The sequence below is a fragment of the Panthera leo genome, chromosome B4, assembly GCF_018350215.1.
Source record: "Panthera leo isolate Ple1 chromosome B4, P.leo_Ple1_pat1.1, whole genome shotgun sequence".
Taxonomy (NCBI): domain Eukaryota; kingdom Metazoa; phylum Chordata; class Mammalia; order Carnivora; family Felidae; genus Panthera; species Panthera leo.
The window spans coordinates 121,633,661-121,649,992 of record NC_056685.1 but is presented as its reverse complement, the minus strand read 5'-3'; the positions used below and the strand labels follow the sequence as shown (position 1 = coordinate 121,649,992).

General features: G+C 39.2%; 1 protein-coding gene across 1 annotated transcript in view; it reads left to right on the top strand.

The window, feature by feature from the left end:
• GNPTAB (N-acetylglucosamine-1-phosphate transferase subunits alpha and beta) overlaps positions 1–16,332 on the top strand; it is a 73,168-nt gene that overhangs the window by 15,091 nt on the left and 41,745 nt on the right. Inside the window, exons 2-3 of the mRNA XM_042947509.1 lie at positions 8,873–8,958; positions 15,969–16,088. Of these exons, the coding sequence (XP_042803443.1) occupies positions 8,873–8,958; positions 15,969–16,088 (206 nt within the window). The remainder of the gene's footprint in view (positions 1–8,872; positions 8,959–15,968; positions 16,089–16,332) is intronic.

Below are 16,332 nucleotides of genomic sequence, written 5' to 3'. Positions count from 1 at the left end.
TGTTTGCTTTGTTTTGGCCATGGCTATGTCCTCAGAGTCTAGAATGGTACCACATAGTATTTATTGACTGAATTAAGTTACTAATTTTTATAATTATTTGAAAATATGATTTTTAATAGCTTTATAATATTTGTATGACTGTACCATAATTTATTTTCCTGATTACCTATGTTTAAGTGTTAAACTACCGTGTCCAGGTTTTATTTTTTAAGTAATAATGGCCATTGTCATATTTATTCAGGTCTTTAGGTACATCTATGATGATTTTCTTGGCATGTATATCTAGAAGTGGCGTTAGCCAGAACAGAAGACATTTTGTTTGGTCCTTTGATACATGATGCTAATTGCCTCTCGTGAAGGGAGCAGTTTTTAAAATGGCCTTGCAGCTGTTTAAAAATATATGACATACTTTTCAACTTATTTATGACTTTTCTGTACTTCAGACTCATAAAAAGAGATCTCTTCTTGTCACGTTTTTAAAAATGTTTATAACTAGCTAATAGTATGAGATAAAATTTGTTTGTTGATGGAAGTGAGTGCAGTAATTATCACAAGCAGATACTTTGTGAAACTACTCATTTTACTAAACTTTTTAATATAAATTAAAATTTTATTTAATTTTGCCAAAAAAAGTAAAAAAAGAAACCTTAATTTGATGAGTTTGGGATTCTGGTTTAATAGATTTTCTTAAAAAATTTTTTAGTGTTTATTTTTGAGAAAGAGAAAGAGAGAAGGAGGGAGAGAGGGGCAGAGAGAGAGGGAGACACAGAATCCAAAGCAGGCTCCAGGCTCTGAGCTGTCAGCACAGAGCCTGACATGGGGCTCAAACTCAAGAACCGTGAGATCATGACCTGAGCCTAAGTCAGATGCTTAACCGACTGAGCCGCACCCACCCAGGTGCCGCTGGTTTAATAGTTATAATGGAAATGTTTACCAGGTTCGACTATACTTTCAATCATATTTTGGTTACATTTTTCACGTGATATATTACAGTTATTTGTATCATATTTGTCTCCCCAGCAGACTTAAGCCCTTTGAGGGAGTAAATAAATTCAATGTGTTTTCATAGTCTTAATATATTTCCTATAGTACTTTGTAGTTGTCAGAATATATAGATATACATCTGTTCACTTGTTTTTTGCAACAACCCCTTATAGAATAAGGTATTACTTAAATTTTACATTTGGCACTGAAAGAGGTTTAAGTGACTTGTCTAAAATCACAAAACTGGGGCCTTCTTGTGTGACTCTTGTTTAAGGATTGAATGGCCACAACACTGTCCAATAGAACTTTGTGCATGATGGAAGTATTCTATAATTCTGAGCTGTCCCATATGGTAGCCACTAACCCAATGAGGGCTTGAAATGTGGCTGGTGTGACTAAGTTACTGAACTTTTTATTTAATTTTATTTAGTCTTAATTTAAATTAACCATATGTGGCTAGTGCATACGGTTTTGGGCAGTGCAGGTCTAAACTCATAGGTAGAATAACTGTTTGCCAGGACATTATAGCAGAGATTCACACACTGGCTGCAGAGTAGAGCACTGGATTTAAAGTCCGTCCTATACAATTCTGTGATTCTATAAACTCTGACCAGTAAAACAAGTAAACCTACGTATATCCCAGAAAGTCAGTTTGAATACATTTTGAAAGTCTCTTTGGTAGGGTTTTTTTTTTCTTTCATTTTATTTAAGTGTGGTTGTAGGAGGGTTTTTTTTCCCCTTTAGATATAAATTTTTACAGTGAACTACTATCAAAAGGTTTAACATTTTTAATTCTGCCTTTCAATATGGTTTCTTCCATGATGTTGCCCACCTTTCTATCCCTGTGGCAAACAGTCCTCCTTTTCTGTCTGCTCCTTCATTTCCTTAAAAATCTCAGTTTTTGCTCCTAGGAAAAGGAGATTTTGTTAAGTTGCCATGATTAACCCTGTCTTTGGTTATCATTTTCCCTGACAGTAATCTGTTTTAATCTGTACTCATTTAAAAGCTGAAATATTCCTAAATGTTATTTATTTATAAGTAAATATTTCTAAATCATTTCATGTAAGTATTAGTCCTTAACAGGGATGTCAACTCTTTGAGGTCAGAGGCCTGATTTCTATCTTGTGCTCCTTAAAATGTGTAACAAATATATGTTGTGTGTCTAATTCTGTGAAGGATTCAAAGAATATAGAAATGGTCTAGAAAAGTGTTCTTGAGTTTAATTAATGTTTGAGTAGATAATGGTCATACGTCTTGGGTGTGGGTCATTTCCTCTGTGTGAAATGGGAGAAGTCACCCAGTTTTAACAACCATTCAACTCCTAATAAGAAATGGGTTAATCTTTTAATTTAGTCACTTTGCATTGGGAAATGCTATAGACTGAGTGGTTGTGTCCTTCCAAAATTTATACTGTTGAAGCCTTATCTTCAATGTGATAGTATTAGCAGGAGGGGCCTTTAACAGTGGGTGGTGGGGAGGTCATGAGGGTGGACATTAATGCTCTTCTAAAGAGACCTCAGAGAACTTCCTCACCCCTCTTGCCATGGAAGGTGACACAAGGAGAAGGCAGTCTGTGAACCCGGAAGCAGGCTCTCACCAGACACCCAGTCTGCTGGTGCCTTGATCCTAGTCTTCCCAGTCTCCAGAATTGTGAGCAATACCTTTCTGTTGTTTACAAGCTACCCAGTCTGTAGTATTTTCTCATAGCAGTCGGAATGGTGATGAGCAGGTTGACTTCCTGATTGCTATCAAGGAGGAGAGGAGGGTTAGTAGAAAAGATAAAACTTAGAATATCTTGTCTTTCTTTTACTACCTTTTAATGAACAAAAATAAATTTTTTTCAGAAACTATGAAGAACATGTAATCCAGGAATATTATAAACTTCTTTTTTTAGAATATTATAAACTTCTAGTATTATTATTGATATGTGAAAAGCTCTGTCAGTGTTACAAAGGGTTCTTACTGCTTGAGGTTGGAGAGCCCCTACATTTTAAGTTTACAGAGTAACAGGTCACATTTCTATGCTTGAAAAATTGAGGAAGGGATATTTGCTTTTACAGAGAGTTTTATACCCTTGTAGTACCTAGCCTAGTGTTGTCTCTTTATTAACTCTAGCCTTTAGCTTTTACCTTGAGTATCCTGGAATGAAATCTGAAAGCAGAAAGTCCTGGAGTGACACCATGTCATGTAAACTGTTCTAGGATGTTTGCCTTGTAAAACTAGTAGCCATATTTATTCATTCCAGAATGTTTATTGGTTTTATGTGAGGCACTGAGCAAGGTTCTGTGAAAAAAATTATAAAGAGATCAAGTTCGTGGCTTTGAGTTGCTCACAGAAGTTTACACAGATATTTAAACAGGTAAATTATATTGCAGCAAGAACTGGTGGTGAACAATTTGCGTGGAGGTGTTGTATAGCCCTGTATGATCTACACATCTCATTTACTCATCAGATCATGTGAAATAGGTGGCATTAATTCCCTCATTGTACAAAAGAAGAAATTGAGAGTAGACAAATGCCCTAGATCATTTATTGATAAGTGTCAGATTTAAACTCATGTGTCTGATGTAAATCTTATGATCATTGCACTGTATGCCAGTTCTCTTCTGGATAATAACCTTCCTGTTTTCCTTAACTGGGGAATTCCTCTGATACAAAAGATTATGGAGTTTATGTCTCATTAACTATTATTCCACCACAGGCATGCATTTGAACTTGTTCTGTGGTGACAAAAATCTTCAACCAAAGCACGCATCAGTTTTATAACTCTAAAAAGTTGGGGCGCCTGGGTGGCTCAGTCAGTCAGGCATCTGACTTCAGCTCAGGTCATGATCTTACGGTTCGTGAGTTCGAACCCCGTGTTGGGGCTCTGTGCTGACAGCTCAGAGCCTGGAGCCTGCTTCGGATTCTGTGTCTCCATCTCTCTCTCTTTTTCTGCCTCTCCCTTGCTTGCTCTCTCTGTCTCTCTCTCAAAAATAAATAAACATTAAAAAATAATAAATAAAAATAAAAAGTTCATCATCTAAAAATTTTAGTATTTGTGTGTACACGCCAGTTAAAGGACTGTTAGATATTCTAAAAACCCTGGGGAAAAACATAAATTTATTATGTGACTGTGGTCATTTAGAAACACGCATGGGAAACAGATTTGGGTCGTTGAATTAAGGATGGTAAACATACCAGTTTCAGAACTGGTTGAATGACCACATTTATAAATGTGTGTTTGACAAAGCTAGCTCTCTGTAAGTAAGCAACAGAGGAGGCAGCCTGGTGAGGCTGAGAGAGCCTGGGCAAAGCTAAACAGGATCGTGGACTCCAGACTTGGATTGATTCACGTCTCAGCCCCATCATACATTGCTGTGTGGCCTGGAGCTTCTCTTTGGAAAATGAGCCATTGAAGTGCCTACCTTACTGTACCGTGTTGCAGGGATTCAGTGGGGAGGAGCACCTGGCATTATGGTGCTTGGTGAACGCGTGAAGGTGCCCCTTCTCAGTGATCGTTAAGACTAATCTTGGCTGCAATTTGTGAAAAATGATCAACAATTGATCTTGAATACCTTGAATGCCAGGATTATTAAAATAGAGTCTTAAAAGTAATAAATATTGTAAGCTAGTAGAAGAAACTACCTTTAGATGATTTTTTACAATACTTTATTAATAATACATTGTTTTTATGGTATTTCAGAGCTCATATAGTATTTTAATAAATATTATTTTAGTTCCTTGTGTCTTAACTTTTACAACAAACTACTTTTAATAGCAGAAAAAAGTAAATACTCTGAAGAAAATAGTGTAGAGAGGAGATTTGGGGGGTGGGGGACGTGGGGATTGCTCAAAACGGTAAGTAGGAAATTTTTTGAAGGCCAACATTTTGTCTGTAAAAATCACATCAATTTCCTCCATAAAACGTTTGCATTACTATCAATACAATATTTTAAATGTCTTACCATTATAAAAATGATGGTTCAGGAAGATATGCTTTTTTTACCCAAGATTTCTAACATGCCTGGTACCTTCCTCATGCCTTTTGTTTACACACGTCATTTGAGAAGCACTGTTCTCCTACAGCGACACAGCAGACTGATGAAATACACTTTGTACTTGGTTCATAGTTGAGGAAATTGAGCACCCAAGGTTACACGGCTACTAAATAGAAGAACTGGAAGGGTCTTCCCCTGGCCGTGTCCCCTATCCCCAAATCCAGTCTTCTGCCACTCCTGCTGTAATCAGATAATACTTAAGAACAAAAAGATGGTATATAATGAATTGTGCTGGGTATGAATTGATGAGTAGAATTGTAAGTAGTTCTTTACCCTCAAGCGGTTTCTAACTCCATTGATCTGATAAGATGCTACCTTGAGGGGGTTGGTAAATAACAAAAAAGCTAAGGGATTCTAAGGCAAGCAATGCTAAGGGCAGTGAGTAATTGATTTCCAAGTAAGCGGTTGAGACAAATGTTAAAGTTCTGAGAAGGAAGCATTCAGGTTGGGCTAAATATAGGGAAGCTTTGTGGACGAAAATGGACTTGATTTTACAGTATAGTGTTTCTCCAGCCTTTTCCTCTGGTCTTTTGTTTATTGCTAATAATGGCTGAAAACAAGTTCTGATTGCAAGCTTAAGTCTGTTTTGGCTTCTTTGTTGTTTGAAAGGTGTTTATATTTGTACAGCTTACCCCACAATAAATAATTTGGTAATTGCCCATTCAAATTTCTACTCTTTTCCATCCTTGATAGTGTAAGAAAATGATCTGATGCTAGCCCTTAGATGATTTTTATTTCATTTTACAAGGCTCCTTTTTGATCCCCCATTAGCACATTACTCATTAACTTGAATTTGGCAAGATTTCCATAATAGAGTGTAGTTGATGGTTGGGATTAAGCAGAAAAGGGAAATGGTTAAGATGGAAGAGAATCCGGTTTCAATGTTGATGGTTAGGTCCTGGGACCAAAGACCTAGAGGAGACCGAAGACAGGAAGAGAAGAGACATAGTGTCCCAGTGGTGTTGACCTGTGGGTGCAGGGAAAAAACCGTGCCAGTCACACTGCAGTCACACAGCCCTGTGCCTCCTTCTGTCATATGTTCTTAGGGCTGGAAGGTATTTGAAGGATGGTTTGGTCAGACCCACTTCACAAAATGTAAAAGAGATGAAGAAACAGCCTAAACAGATCAGAGAACTTGCTTAAGGTCTCATAAAAGTGACAGAATTGGGATGAAACCCTGTGCCCCCCGAGTCATAACCCAGCATTCCTACTATCTCCCCTGAGAGCATAGTGTGCAGAACTCTGGGCTGATAGGAGCATTCCTCAGTGTATTAGATAAGGACCTTTTGCTGCTGCTGTTCTTTCTAATACACCAAAGTGGTTTGGAGATGGTGAGATTAATTTATCTGATGAAGGAAGGCACGTTGTGTCAACACATAGCGTGTCAGAATTTTTCAGCCATTTGTGAAGTGTGCTTTCTCTGATATTATCTTCCCATCTTCTAGGTAGCCCTGCTAGCCAAGAGGAATGATACTGAGCTTCATTTTTTGTGGTTTGTTTTATAAAAATAATAGATATACTGGTTGTCCTTTTGCAACTACATAGGGATATTGATGGAGAGTCATCTCAGTTTGAGCTCAATTAGTTGATCCAAATCAATACAATCATATTATTAAAAATAGATATGTATTCTATATTTAACAAGGAAGATGGCATTTTATAGCTATATGCCTGCTATATAGTTTGGTGCTATGTATGATACTAAAGTAGAGCTCATTGCCCCGCCTCTTGGAATTTCCAGTCCAGTTGGAGAGGCCAGTTGTATGCACATACGGCCTCAAATCTGCCATGACTAAAATGGGAATCCTACCAGCTCTCATCCCCACTACACCTGTTCCTCCCATGTCATTTAGTGGTCCCATTGTCTCTTCAGTCACTCATAGTAGAAATACTGGAAACCTGGCAATCACCTTTGCTTCTCTTCTTCTTCACTGCCCCATTCAGTCTGGTAGCAGATCCCTGTAACATACTCCCTGTCCCCCAGCTGAACTGCCGTCAGACTCCTGTTCATCCTTTAAGACTGTTAACATTGCTTCTTCAGGGAAGTCTTAAGTGTCTTCCTTCAGTGCACTTGTAGCCAGCAATAAACTTTTCTATTAAGCACTGGCTATAGTTTCTTGAAGTCAAGGAACTTACCTTATTTCTTTTTGTAAACCCAGTACAAGGCACATTAGACCCTAAGTTTTTAAATCAGTACCTTGAGTGATGGGAGGGTTATTAGTTGTATTTATGGTGTTTATGAAACAGCCCAGTGACGTAAGTCTATAAAGATAGGCAGAGGCCAGATGCTGAAAGCCTGAATACCATGCAAAGAAATGTTCAGTTGTAGTTGGGCACATGGGTTCACAAGGTCTTTCCTGTAGCCACATATTGTCATGTGACTGCATTCTGGCCAGTGAAAACAGAAGTGGTAGGTGCCCCTTCCAAGAAGTTTCTTTAATGGAAGGGCATTTCATTCCCTATCTCTCCTCTCTGCTGGCTGGAATGGAATCTAAATGACTGGGCTCCCCCGTAGTCATGTGAGTGTAGCAGGGCCACACATCCTAGGATTTGTAGTGTGGGAAGGAAGCCAGAAGAAGCCTTCGCAGAAAGGAGGACATTCCAGGAAGAGGAATAGTGAGAGGACACACTTGAAGGTCAGATAGAAGAAGATGACCTGGCAAAGGAGACTGAAAAGGAGTCACCAGAGTGATGGGAGGAAAACCAAGTGGTTCAATAAGGAGGAACTGGGCAGCCACTACCAACTAAGATAGAAATGGCAAAAAATGTCACTGGATTCGACAATATGGAGGCATTGGTAAGACCACTGATGTGGCGAGGGCAGAAGTGATATTGGAATAGGCTAAAGGGTGAATAGAGCCTAGGAGGTGACTTTCTAAAGACATTTGCCCTTGAAAGAATTTGGAACAGAGGGACCAGCTGGCAGAGCGTGTGGAGTGAAGGGAAGGTTTTCCTGAGATTACTGGAATATGCTGACGGGAATAAGCCTGTTGAGAGGAAAAGAGAGAGCAGGCAAGGTCTTAAGATGAGTTGATGAGATCCAGAGCAAGTGGACAGAGGTGTGATGTTTGCAAGGAGGAAGGACGCTTCCTTTGTGGTGAAGGGAATGAAGAAGAAATGGGGCACATTGGGTTGGCTTCTAGATTTCAAGTGCAGACATGAGGGAGCTCCGATCTAAAGACTTCCGCTCTCTCCTGAACTCTTCGGCAAGGTCATCAGCTGAAACTTCACAGATAGTAAGGCTTCATATCTTGTCAGTTTCTTCTGTTTTAGCTTTGTTCTGTGCTCTGAGGAGAGTCTCCAAAGTTTTGGATGGATCGTGTCGCTTGCTTGAAAATCCTTCAGTGCCTCTGCTTCCCATGGCACACAGGGCACAACACAGTCAAGGCCTGATTTCCCTTCTCAGCCCCATTCTCTCCACTTACTCCACTTTGCTGCAGCCAAAGCCAACTGCACCATTGCCCTGAAACGACTCATCCTTGCTGCTTCTCAGCCTCGGAACCTGCTCTTGTGATGCTGTCCTTTTCTCCCTACCTGGTGAACTCATTCTTGAAGACCCAGTTCTCATATTGCATCCTTTTAAATCTCTTTGATTTCCCTCCCCTTTCCACAGGCCAGTAACTATAGCTTTTATTTATATATCTGTATAACTTTATATATCTGCGTAGCTTTTTTATCTGGGTCGACCACAGTGTCTGGTATACATGAGTTGGCATTGGGTGAATGGATGAATTTTAATTGCTTTACCTGTTCCTTTAGTGATTTTTAATGAAATTGAAATGAAATGAAAGTTATATACTCTTAGTATTTGATGCAGAGAAAACATTCTTTTTTTTTTTTTTTCCTAGGTGGTTCTGGAATGGAGCCGAGATCAGTACCATGTTTTGTTTGATTCCTACAGAGACAATATTGCTGGAAAGTCCTTTCAGAATCGGTAAGAAGAAATCAGTTTTGGAGAGTAGCTTCTTTGGACTTAGAGGATGAATCACGATTTCACTCTTGCTTTAAATGTAACAGTTCAGGTTGAAGGCGGGGGGGGTCTTTCCAAGTGTAGATATGGTTTAACTTATTCAAGGCTACTCCTATCTGAAGGAACCTTGTAGTCTGTCCTCACATTTTATGGTTGAAAAATCTGATTCCCAAAGAGTAATCCTGCCTTGCGGTTTATTGAGTACTTTGAGTTACACGATCTCATTTTATTATTGCCCTAGTTCTATGAGGTAAAGGTAATTCAATCTGTCTGCAGGATGAGGAAACTAGCTGGCTACTCTGGCCAGTAGTCTTCTGTTCCAAGCCCTGGCCCATATTCTTGTTGACCTCACTCTGTTAACCAGAGCCATTCTGTGGAAGCCACTGGAATTGACCCCCTACCTACCCCTGTGGTCACCATATCTTGCTGCCTCACTGTGAGGAGGAGCAAGCCTTACAGGTTGGGTCTTTTTCTCTTTAAGGCCAAGCTTCCTGGTGCAGCCACTCTTAGATGCTGTCTTCAACCTTTTCCTTCAAGATTTTTTTCCTCCTTCATAACACAGACCTCAGAGTGGACTCAATCTTTCCCCACATCTTCCTTCCCTTCCTGCAGCTAAAATGATTTGCACAGGCTCTTTTTGGTTTTTGTCTATAAAATTAGTGCTTAAGTTGTTTTATATCGTAAAAGCAGTTTATGTCTGTGGTTGAAAACAGTTCAAACAGTACATAAAAATAAAAAGTTAAGCCTCTCTGTTCCATTTTGAATTTCCCCTCATCCAGAGGAACCGTTGTTAATGATTTTTTTAAGTTTATTTATTCATTTTGTGAGAGAGAAAGTGGGGAAGGGGCAGAGAGAGAGAGAGACAGAGAGAGAATCTTAAGCAGGTTTCATGCTGTCAGCACAGAGCCTGACACAGGGCTTGATCTCATAAACCATGAGATCAAGAGTCAGATGTTCAACTGACTAAGCCACCCAGGTGCCCCTGTTAACAAATTTTTGTTAATGATTGTTTTGGTAATCATCATTCTAACTTTAAAACAATAAGTGGAGTTCTCTCCTTTTTTATTCATTTTATGCAGTATCTATTGACTCTTTTCCATTGTAATGGTGCATAGCCAGTCGTTATGGGGCTAAGAGCAGTAGGTGACCAGAACAAATGTGGGGTAGCCAACAGGGGTAGTTAACCTCATTAGACCAGAGTCTAAATGTCAGAGGCCATAACCACAAACCTCCCTTGATCCTGACTGTCCATTTTCCCCTGAGGATAGTTCTCATAAATCTTTCCCTCTGCTCTCACTGAACCGGAAAACCTAACGAAACTGCAAATAACTACATTTGATGTCGGTTGGCTCACCTTCAGAGTTATCTGAGGATCTGTAGACTGCATCACCAATTCCTCTGGAGCCCTTGCTCCCTGCTTAGAAGTACTTCCTTGTCCCTCTGTTCACTTTTTATGAGTCCCTATGTGGTTTCTGTCAAATAAGTGTTTTTTTTAAATTAGTGTGCTAATTAGATGTGTGCACTGTTATAGTCCTGACCATCTTAGGGAGGAAGGGCTATGAGATTCTTTGAATTGACTAAAGCTTTACTCTTTGCTCAGTGCCCTATGTGTGAATGACATCCCTCAATTTGCTCCTTTAACAGAAAAGGAATCTTTAAGCCTTACTCTGTTTTAGACACTGATATATAACTATCTGTGGTAAAGAATTTCATAGTGTGGTAGGGAGAATGGCTTGTAAGCAAGTAATTAGTGAAGTAGGGAAACTCGAGGCTTTTCTCTTAGGATCTCTTAAAGATAGTTTTCAAAGACTCTAGGGTTCTGCAAAACCCAACTATTTTTTATAAGAGTTCTAAGGTGTTACTTGCCTTTTGTACTGTGCTGACATTTGCACTGGTGGTGTAAAAGCAGTGCTGGGTAAGATCGCCAGACCTTAGCATGAATCACTGTATTCTTCACCACCCTATATTTGCAGGGGTCAGATAAAGGTTAGTTTCACTTAAAAATGTTCTTGTTGAAGCACTAAAAGTTATTCATTTGGCTATATCTTGACCCTTTGGCCACACATCTTTTTAATGTTCCGTGTGATGAAATGCACCTGACCGTATGGTGATTGTCTTGAGGAAACCCTGGTGTGGTTGAGTTGCAACCTAGACCAGCCCTTCTGTTTCATGGGACACCACTGTCATAACTTGAAAGGACAGATGACAGTGTGATTACTCACAATGGTCATTTGACAGATGTTTTCTTGACAGTGAATAAAGCAATTCTGTCTCTTAAAGGAAAATGAATAATAGTATCCGTTGCCAATTAGTATCCGTTGCCAATGATAAAATTTGAGCTTTCAAATGTAAATTAGAATTTGGGAAAACTTGTTTCTGTCACTGTGAGCTTAACAGTTCACATATCATAAAGACTTCTCTGATTAGATAGATATGTGGCATTGTCCACAAAAATCACATTCATTAATATTATATAGGAAAATTAAGGAAATATGTCACCATTTGGCAGATGTGTATAACTCAGTAAGCTGTTATTTTCCAGATAACCGATACATTGTTACAGGATCCTTACAGGTGTTTACAAAATCTTGCATGGGTAAAAAAGTCATTCAAAGTGTAAGAAAGACCAATGGATTTTGGTGTGAAAGCACAAAAAGTTCTTTAATGTGGCTTCACATTCCACACTGCAACGAATTTTTAAGCAGCTACCACTTATTTTGGTAGGATCAAAGAAGAAAACCTGCTGTTACCTGAAAAGGCTATTAAAATACAACTCCCCTTTCCAGCTACATTATCTGTGTGAGCCTGGGTTTTCTTTATACACTTCAGCCAAAACAACACGTGGGAACAGATTGCAGACAGAAGATCCAAGGTGCTTGTTCTTTTCTACTAAGTCATTAAAGAGATTGGCAGAAAAGTGAAACAATGCCTCTCTTCTCACTGTTTTTTTTTTATTGTTTGGGAGAGTATTATTTTCATTAAAAAAGTTATTCATGTTAACATTTTAAGATGAATTAAGTATTTTTATAGTGTTTCATTTTCAAATATGGCAAATGTGAATAGTTACAATCTATAAACAAAAGTTTTTGGGGATCCTTAATTTTTAAGTGTAAAGGGTCTGGAGAGTAAAAAGTTGGTAGAGAACCATTTCTCTCACATAGCAGTTCTTAAAACCTTAGTGTGCAGCAGAATGCCATGGAAGGCTTGAGAAGATACAGTTTCCCCCACCCCCAGAGCTTCTGCGTCTGGAGGTCTCACAGGCGCTCACAGAATTTCCATTTCTAACAAGTTCACTGGTGGTACCGAAGCTGCAGGTCTGGTGACTACGGAGAATACTACAGATTCTTGATGAAATACAATTTTCCTACTTCTTCATTTTCATTTTAGCTGATTTTCCTAAGAAAAGCTCAAAATGGATTGTCTTTTTAAAATCAAATATTTATCAACCTACTGTGCTTTATGCTGTGCTAGGTGCTGATGGTGCAGTTGCATGAATCCCTGCCCTGAAGGAGCATCCAAATTTTAGAAGGAAAAGTAGCTTTAGAAAATCCAGATATTGAGGTCAGCGGTTTTAATCAACCATTCTTGTTCTCTTTCTGAAAAATTTTGTGTATGGGTGTTAAATATTTCTCCTCCTAATTTTAGATTGCATTAAAATATAGTTTGGTTTTTATATAAGGATATTTCAAAATTGCCTAATTTTGAAGATGACAAGTAAATAGATCATATATAACATATCACATGTTCTAATACATTTTAAAATACCATAATGTTTATAGGGAGTTTTCATCATTTTGCCAGTTTCTCTGCAAGTCTTTTTAATGTCATTTGAAAAAAAATTTTTTTAATGTTTATTTTTGAGAGAGAGAGTATGAGTGGGGAAGGGGCAGAGAGAGAGAGGGAGACAGGATCTAAAGCAGGTCTCTGCACTGACAACAGTGAGCCTAGTGTGGGTCTTGGAACTCATGAACTGCAAAATCATGACCTGAGCCAAAGTGGATGCTTAACCGACTGAGCGACCCAGGTGCCCCTTTTAAAAGAAAGGTCTATTCTATATGTCAGTAACAAGTGAATATGTAAATTATCTACTACTAATTATAAGGCATTAAGTCAGTCTGGGCCTAGTCTTGTCATCTCTAAAATGTAGGTATTAGATTAAGTGTAAAATCTCTTCCAACTCTTTGGCACTAAGATACCATTTAAGTTCTGAGTTTTCATACCTACTTTATAGAATGTAGAACCAAAGGACTACATTCGTAGTATCCTTTACATGTCATAGTGCCTGTGTATTCACTTAAACCAAACTGATTAAAATAAAAGCTGTATTACTGTCACCATGGCTTTGGTTCTGAGTCACAGGTGACTTATTTAGTCTTCAACTCTAAGATAAAGGCTTTCTTTCATCTGGAAACTTAGATATAGTGGTCTTGTGGTCAGAAATAAAGACTCAAACTCATTGTGGCCATGTCTAATAGTAGAAAAACAACTGACTCACTGACCTGGGGCAGATCACACGATCTCCTTAGTTTGTTAGTTTAACACCAGAGAATTAAATTGATCTTGTAATACAAACTTATTAGAAGAGCTAGTACATGAATCCATTTTATACTTAATTATTTCCCCAAATGAACATGTATGGATATCTCTTGATTCTATTAAAAGATCTTTAATAGCAGGTGATTACTTTTACAGGATAGCTTTGGAAAGTGCAATTCTTTAAAAAAAAAAAAAAAAGTTTAAAAAATATGTTATCTAAGCAGTTTTTTCAAATTAATTTTTAGTCTGAGAAATTGAGAGTGAGATGACCTTGGATAATTTAGATGTGGGAATACAAGACCGACCTTCCTTCCTTCCTTCCTTCCTTCCTTCCTTCCACAAAAGACTGATTTATATGTTGAGGGAATGAACTTAGAGTTTTAATTTAGCCAATGAGTATATGTTAAATCCCATTCATGTACCAGGCCCTATTTTTAAGCATCTTGTGATGAACAAGAGAAACTCACTGACCTCATATAGAATTGGCATTTTGGGGGGGGGAAGCTTTTTTTTTTTTTTAACTTAAAAATGTGAACTACAACCTGCATATAAATCATTATTTCTCAGATTTCTGGACTGGCAGCATTGGCATTACCTGGGATCTTGTTAGAAATGTGAGTTCTCAGACCTAATGAGTCAGAAACTCTGGGGATGGAGCCCAGCTATCTGTTTTTACAAGCCCGAAGGTGATTCTGTTGCCTGCTAACATTTGAGAACCACTGGTATAATAAATGCGATTAAAAAACCTAGCTGAGGAAGGTTTTGTGTACTGTTACTTATGGTGAGGAGAGAGAGTCTGAAGATACGGGAAAGAGAGGAAGTAATTGAAGCAGAGCACAGAATGCATAGTACCATTTCTGCCCTAGAGATACTCCATCTAGTGGAAGATAGACATGCATAAAAACTAGTACAACATAGTATGCTAAGAGTTCCTTAGAGTACAGAGTACAATGGAAACTGTGTGGTAAGCAGTACATTCTCTTTGTGGGAGGCGAGGGAAGAGGGCAATTGGGGAAGGAGGATATTTTAGACAGTGGGAGAGGCATGTTCAAAGGTGCAAAAGCTTGCAAGTCTTACCTGCTTGGGTAAGCAATTGGAGTGTCTAGAGCACAAGGGGCACATTATGGAGGAGTTTAGATTTTATTCTGCAGACAGTGGTGAACATTAACAGGAGGATTGGTAGATGCTCAGCTGTCACATATGCCTGAGTATGAGGTGATTCCTGATTTCCTGTGAAGCTCTGGGTCCCTGGTTCCTCTTTGACCCTCATCTTCTCTTATGCTCTTCCTCTTGCTCCCCTTGTCTGTGCCACACTGGCCTCTCGTTCCTTGACTGTGCCTGTTGGGTGTCTGCCTCAGAACATTTGCACATGGTGTTCCCATTCTCTGGACCATTCTTCCCCTAGTTACTCACATGGCTTGCTTCCTCTCTTTCACGTCTTTGCTGAAATGCCACCTGCCTATGAGTCATAATGAACTACTATATTATAGATCTGAAGTAGACCTGAAAGATGGGGAGGATTTGGTTAAGTTGGTAAAAGAAAGGGGAAGAGAGCTTTCAGCAGGGTTAAAACCTGAACAGAACACAAACATGAGGCTTAGGTGGGATACTCAAGAATTAGATGCCTGCCTCACTCCTTATTTTGAGGAAAAGATTAATAAGGAAAAACTTTAGCAGTATCAGGAAGGTCTGTGCTAGTGTCTCACATATATCATGGACTCATTGAACAAATACTGAGTGCCTGTATGCTGGGCACTTTTCTAATTGATTGGGTACGTTAGGGAACAAAACAAGAAGGTTTCCTGCCCTCTTGGAGCTTACATTCTGGGGGAGGGACACATACAATTACCAGTGTAGATAACAAGTTAATTATTTAATATGTTAGAAAGGTGGTCAGTGCTATGAAGACAAGAAAATGCAGGGCAGGGTGAGGAGGGTTGGGAGGGGCTGGGCTTGGGGCAGCAGGGAATAGGAGGACTGCAGCATTAAATAGGGCTAGGTCTTCATTATGGACTGTTGGATAACTCCTTTTTGGTAATTTTGTTTTGCTTTTAATTTCTTTTCTCTGTTTGGGGGCATTTGCATTGCAACACCCTTGTTTGTCAAACTGAGCATGTAGCAGTGTAAACTGAGCTTCTGGGACCTCCTGACGGTCTTAGAAGTGGAGTGATGGCAGCTTCTTTACAGGGTGGTTGTGAGGATTAAATGATGCAGAACTGCAGAAATTATCTGCGTGAATCTTGCAGAGAAAGTTTTTTTTCAACAAGTCGTCTCCCAGCTTCAGCTTGAAGTCATGCAAGTCTGTGATACAGTTGGCTAGATTACCTTTTCATTGATTTTTTTTCATAATCTTTGAGTTTAAGTCCTGTTATATACTCTTATTCCTAAATGTATTGGAAAAATGCATGTAAGCTGAAGGACCTGTGGCTTTGCCCTAGGCTTTGTCTGCCCATGCCAATTGACGTGGTTTATACCTGGGTGAATGGCACAGATCTTGAACTACTGAAGGAGCTACAGCAAGTCCGAGAACAGATGGAGGAGGAGCAGAAAGCAATGAGGTAAAATGGAGTTTTAAAAAACAAAACACACTCTGGGGTGCTTGGGTGGCTCAATCATTTAAGCATCTGACTCTTGATTTCTGCTCAGATCATTATCTCATGGTTCATGAGATCAAGCCCCACATCGGGTTCCGCACTGACAGTGCAGAGCCTGCTTGGGATTCTCTGTATCTCTCTGCCCCTCCACTGCATGTACCCATGCTCACCCTCCCCCCTCCCCCCCCCGCCCAAAATAAATAGAACT